General features: G+C 42.2%; 1 protein-coding gene across 3 annotated transcripts in view; it reads right to left on the bottom strand.

The window, feature by feature from the left end:
• Positions 1–1,555: 1,555 nt before the first annotated feature.
• CIMAP2 (ciliary microtubule associated protein 2) overlaps positions 1,556–6,341 on the bottom strand; it is a 41,761-nt gene continuing 36,975 nt past the window's right edge. For 2 of the 3 annotated variants that reach the window (XM_072649587.1, XM_072649588.1), the window contains exon 10: positions 4,317–6,017. In XM_072649587.1, the coding sequence (XP_072505688.1) occupies positions 5,870–6,017 (148 nt within the window). In that variant the 3' untranslated portion in view covers positions 4,317–5,869. Of the gene's footprint in view, positions 3,847–4,316; positions 6,018–6,341 lie in introns of those variants that run through there. The other variant, XR_011975840.1, reaches the window with a different exon arrangement.

Below are 6,341 nucleotides of genomic sequence, written 5' to 3'. Positions count from 1 at the left end.
GCAGGTTCCCCTCAAAGCGTGTCTACATTTCCTTTTAGGGTTCCAGGAATCCTTCCTTCCCAAAGGGTCAAGCCCCCATTGTGGTATGTTTTCTCCTATCAATTGTACTCAGTCATTTTGCAGTTGTGTCTAGCTCTTATGACCCCATTTGGGTTTTTCTTGGCAAATATGATGGAGTGGTTTGCCATATCCTTCTCCAACTCATTTTACAGATCACTCATTTTACAAACTGAGGCAAATAGGGTGAAGTGACTTGCCCGGGGTCACACAGCTAGTGTTTGAGGCCACATTTGAACTCATGAAAATGAATCTTCCTGGCTCCAGGCCGGGTAACCTGCACTATGGCACCACCAAGCTGATCCATAGAACATAGGGATTTCTCCAATTCTGGGGAACCTCTCCCTTTGACCATAATCTTTCCAGGACCATGCCAGTCACAGCGACACATCTGCTAAGTTAGCCAGAAATTCTAACATCCACATCATGCCCTAAACATTCTTGTTAATTGCAATTTAGTCAGAAATAGCCCCAGATTTGCAAGAGGCCAGAGAACTTGCTTTGTCCAATCCCTTTATTTTACAGATGAGGAAACTGAGGCTAAAAGGGGTGAAAGAGGGAGCCGACCTGCTGGGCTCGCTCAGCTTTAGAAGGCGTAGCCAAGACTGAGCAGAAACAGCTATGAGGAAGTAGACCTTGGCTCCTTGTAAGGGGTGGGAGGGTCATCATCGTCCACAAGAGGACCAAAGAGTTCCTTATCACAGGATGTCTCTGTGCTAGTCCTTTGCTGGGACCCCAAGGACACTTTGAAGAAGGATTATTTTAGTCGTCAATACAAAACTCTAAGCTAAGAGTTCTTAACCTAGGTCCATGGACTCTGAGAGTCTGTGGAGAGATTTCAGGGGAATCCAGAACACTGATGGAGAAAAGAAGTGCACTTACATTTTTGGTTTCCTTTTTACTCCTGGATATTTTGTTTTATATATTTAGAAATCTCATTCTAAGAAAGAGTCTCTAGTCTCCACCTGACTGCCAACAGGGTCCAGGACACACGAAAGATTAACCCTGTGGGAAGGCAGGAATAAAACCATAGCCCTGGAGGGGGGCAAGATCTGCCAGGTTTGCATCTGGGTCTTTTCTGCTAAATAAATGACCTTGTATTGATCTTGCATTAATGTAGGCATGTAAGCTGCTCATTGAGGAAGGCTGTTCCCTTTTCGTATTGTATAGCTAGGGTTCATTGATTGATGGATAGATGCTTGACTAGAGTATAGTTTCAGCTTCTTCAGTGGGATCTTCAGGGAAAGCACACAAGAGGGTGAGGAGTCAAAGAACTTTCCAGTCTGCTGATCACTCGGCATTCTCTGAGTATTTTAGAGTTTCCAGAGGACTGCATTTTCAAAATATTTTTTCAAAATACTTTGGAATTTCCAGAGCACTTGGGACATTTGAATTTTAGACTTCATAAACATTTATATTTTCAAAAGACTTAAGAATTTCTAGAGCACTTTGGATTTTTCAAAGTTTTTTATTTGTTTAATATATTTTAAAGAGTAATTTAGAATTTATAGAACCTTTTCCATTTTCAAAGTATTTCAGAGTTTAGAGAAAACTTTACATTTTCCAAATATCTGGGAGTTTACAGAGTACTTTACATTTTCAGATTACTAGAGTTTACAGAGAAAACCAACTTTCAACACAATTTATTTTTGCCAAGCTCTTAAGAGTTTACCAAACACGTTGCATGTTCAAACTGGTTTTTTGTGTTTTACAGAGAACTTTGGTTTCTTGAAGCACTCAAGTGTTTACATAACCCTTTGCATTCTCAGTGTCCTTTTGAGTTTACAAAATGCTTTTCAAAGTACATTGGAGTTTACAGAGCATTAAGTAGCGAAGTGACGCCATAGTACATACAGTATTGGGCCTAGAGTCAGGAAGACCTGAGTTCAAATCCAGCCTCAGACACTTATTGTGTGACCCTGGATAAGTTACTTAACCCCATATGCCTCAGTTTCCTCATCTGTAAAATGAGTTGGAGAAGGAAATGGTGAACCACTCCAGCATCTCTTCCAAGAAAACCCCAAATGGGGTCATGGAGAGTCAGACACCACTGAAATGATTCAAGCAGCACCAACAAGGCATCCTCCAAGCACTCTGGAGATTATACAGCACTATTTATTGAGTTCCGAAGCTCTTCAGTGGGTACAATATCAAGGTCTCAAATTTCCAAAGTGCTTTTTTTATGCAAAGCTATGGCAGCATCCCAAAAGACCACAAATTGAAAATTGGGAGCCCCTCATTTTACAGACAAGAAAACCATCATCTAAAGAGGAGGGAAAGCCCGGGGCACAGAGGTAGTAATGGAAGAGCCAAGCTCTGAGCTTTTCCTAAGAACACAGAGCAAGTTGAGTGGTAGAGCCTGGCATGGGATCCAATCTTCCTAACGGCAGTCCTGAGCATGTGGGCATCACCTGCAATCCGAGGTCACAGGATTTGGAATGAGAAGACCTGAGTTCAAATGGAGGAACTCAGCTCTTCTACCACCTCTTCTGTGTAACTGCAAGTCTCTCCCTGTCCCTAGACCTCAACTTCACCTACAAAAGGTGGTGGGTGGATTAAGCCATCTCCAAATTCCCATCCAACCCTCAATCAGGGAGGCAGGCAGCACCTGAACTTGGTTTTGAAGGATACTTATAAGGTATTGTTCAACTTCTTACAAATGTGTGGTCCCTGTAACATTCTCAAGCCTGGGGAGAAGGAGGGAGATGAATATATGTATATATATAATATATATATGTACACACACATACATGTATGTATACATATATATATACACATACAGAGAGATTTATAGGGACTGTGAAGCAGGCAGCTAAGTGGATTGAGAATTACACTGGAGGCAGGAAGAGCCGAGTTCAAATCCAGCCTCAGACACTGAGTAGCTGTGTGACTGGGCAAGTCATTTAGCTTCTAACTGGGCATATTTAGCATGGAGCAGAGAAGGCTCTGGGAGGAAGCAACTGTCTTGCAACACATGACAGACCATGACACAGAAAAGGGGATGGGACTTGTGTTCAGGGACTGTGGGAATCAGCTGCTAGTGTGTGGCTGGGTGTTGGCCCTGCCGTGGGCAGGCACTGTCTGAGTTCTCCGAGGGCTGAAGGCTGGAGGGGAAGCTCACCAAGGTTGCCAAGTGTGTGTTGGGTTGAGGAATATTTAGTTTCCTGATTTGCCTTCTTACCCCCCACTCCAACAATTCTCTTGTACAGTGTGTGTTCTACTCGTTGTTTATGTGTGTGCTGTCTGCCTCAATCGAATGACCGAAGCCATTTCATTTTTCCCTTTGTACCCCCCCAGTGCCTAGCACGGTTCCTGGCGTATAGTAAGTGCTTTCAGAAAACCATGGCAAGACCTATATTAACTCATGCAAAGTAAAGTGAGAACTCAGAGATGATTGTTCACAGTAGCAGCAGTATTGTATTGATGATCAGCTGTGAAAAGCTTAGGTACTCTGATCAATGCGATGATCCAAGATAGTTTCAAAGGATTCACAATGAAAAATGCTATATACCTCTAGGGACATAATAGATGTACTCTAAGTATAAATTGAAGTATCATTTTTTCACTTTATTTTTCTTGCTTTTATTTTTTTGTGATATGGCTAACATGAAAATGTTTTACATGATTTCACATGTATATTTAATATATTGATTTTTCAATGGGTGAGAGAGGGGCAGGATTAAAAAAAAAAAGCATCCTGTTCTGCTTGGACAGTTATTAGCCACTGGAAGTTTTTCCTGCCATCAGACTGACATTGGCCTCTTTGTGGCTTCCCCCTTGCTCCTGGTTCTGCTGTCAAACAAAATCAATCTCAGGCTTCTTCTAGGTCACAGTCCTTCAAGTTCTTGAAAACAGTTGTGCCCCCTTCTCCCCTTCTCCCCGCCACGCCTTCTCTGCCCCAAGCTAAACATGCCTGGTTAGACAAAGGTTAAGTGCCTTGTTCACAGTCATACATATTGAGGTTAGTTGTGGACCTAACTTCCTGACTCCAAGGGTAGCTCTCTGTCCACTCACTATCTACCTGTCTGCTTGACAATCTCTATAAAACATCCCTCTTGCTCTCTGCCTCTCTGTCATCTCTCTGTCTCTGTCTCTTTTGCAGCCCAGGTAGGTTGAAATATAATCAATTTTTTTTTTTAACTAGGGCCAAAGAAAGATCCCTAAGTAAAATGAACTGGTTCTTAGTAGATGTGGGGAGTTTTAGCCTTGATAGCAATTTCCGGAAGAAGGGTATAGACAGCAAGAAAATCAAATTGATATTGTCTCCATTTTCTAGATTGAGTTTATTCTGTATCACTGCCAATATTTTGTATACTTCCCAAGTTAGGTTTCTTTGTCTCTGAGTTAAGCTCAGAAGTTCAACTTTACTCTCTGAGTTAATTAAGTTTAGAAGTTCCATTTTCTTGCTAATCACTATTCTGTTCTTGTGTCAAGGAAATCTGTTATCCTTGAAGGATGCAGGTAGATGCCAGGGAATTTGCTCTGTTAATCTCCACAACGCTGATTGTGCTTCAAGAAAGTCTGGTATTTTATCATTGTTGTACTAACTAGTCATGTAGGTGGACATCACCAATGAGTTTTCCATAATGAAAAATGGAAGGAGGGATTGTTGCTAGTTCTACATTTCAAATTTTCAGCCAGTCATATTGTTTTCTCATCTGTGATGCTACAGTCTTTGTAACCAGTCATATTGCTTCCCTCATCTATATAATGCTGCTCTTTGGCTTTTGGCTGCTTCTCTTTTTGTCTATAAAAATGATCTGTCTGCCCTCTTTTTGTGTCTTTTGGCTTGCTGAGGGACTAAAGACCGCTTTGATTAGTAAGTGCTGGCCTCATGAATAAATTGCACGTGCTTGGAACTTTGTGCCTCAGTTTGCCCTCATTTCAATCATGACAGTAGTCAGAAAATTGATAGAATAAGAAAATATAATTTAAGACACAGTATTAAGTCTCCACCCCCTTCTCCAGACAGTAACGAGAAACAGCTTGGCATTGTGCAAAGAGCCACAGACTTGGAGCTGAGAATGCAGAGATGCGTAGATTCCAGCCCGAAAACTGAGAAACTTGGACAGCTCCCTTGACTTGGGCTTTTTCTGATCTCCAGTTACTCATTTCTAGATAGTGTCCTAAGGCTTACAAAGTACTTTGCTCACATGAGGATTCTCCAGATGCAGATTCTGAGGCTCAAGGACAAAGGGTGACTTATTTGAGGTCACACAGGTAAGCCACAGAGTCAGGACTCAAATCCAGGGCTCTGACTCCTAATTCAGCCTCCTGTGAAACATTACCTCCTGTCTACCCCACTCCCATCTTTCTTCTTTCCTTACTTCTCAGCCCCTAGCCCCACTTTGGTCACAAGGCCTTGGTTAGGGGGCAGCATCTCAGGTTGAAAGCATCTCCAGATCACACTCATGAATTGAACACACATAGCCCAGAGCATTGCCCAATGCTGTACTCACTTCCTGCTATACCTGGCTCAGTCCCAACAGAGGTTCTATGCATTCCCCTCAATCTATACTTTAATGCACCAAAATCCAGAAAATCTTTTTTGAAAAAGGACAGATAGGAGACCTCTTCCCAAATGCCACCCACCTGCAGTTTGCTTGATTTGGTTGCCCAGTTAAACCAAGAGTTCTTTTTGCACTCTCAAATTAATTGATCTCTTGAAGCAAAAGTATATCCAATGTGTGTCCCAGCCAGTTTCTGGGGCTCGCACCAGGTTGATGTGTTGAGTTGAAATCCCAGTTTTGTGATGTCTTCTTTCTCTCCCAAATTTTCCCTCCCTGTGTCCCGCATGTCCCTTGCTTCCCTCCTACTTGGAATTCCTAGGTTTCTCTGGAGGGCATGGCTCACACCTTGGTCTTGGACAAAATCTTTGTGAGGAACTCGAGGGAGGGGGGTCAGAGCTGTGATCAAAAGGCTGATAATTCTTCCCTTTGTTAAAGGGGGTGAGCCTCTGCCTAAAAAAAAAACAAAAACAAAATAAAGGGGGGGAGGAAACATCAGCAAAAAAACAACTGGTTGGCCTACAAATAATCATTATAATATCAATTATGTCATAACTTTAGAGCTGAACAGGAGCTTAGAGAAGTCCCTTTTTCATGGATGTTGAAACTGAGACCAAAGAAAGATTAGCAATGGTTCCCAAGTCAAACACCGTAACAAGAGGCTGAGCCAGGATTTGAACTCAGGAACTTTGACTCCAATGCTAGGACTCCATCCACTGTACCAATGTGTCTGTCCTTCCACAGTATTTTATAGAAGAATATCGAGGATAATTATCC

This window comes from Notamacropus eugenii, chromosome 2, assembly GCF_028372415.1.
Source record: "Notamacropus eugenii isolate mMacEug1 chromosome 2, mMacEug1.pri_v2, whole genome shotgun sequence".
NCBI lineage: Eukaryota > Metazoa > Chordata > Mammalia > Diprotodontia > Macropodidae > Notamacropus > Notamacropus eugenii.
The sequence above is the reverse complement of the archived record's forward strand: the minus strand, read 5'-3'. Positions and strand labels throughout refer to the sequence as shown.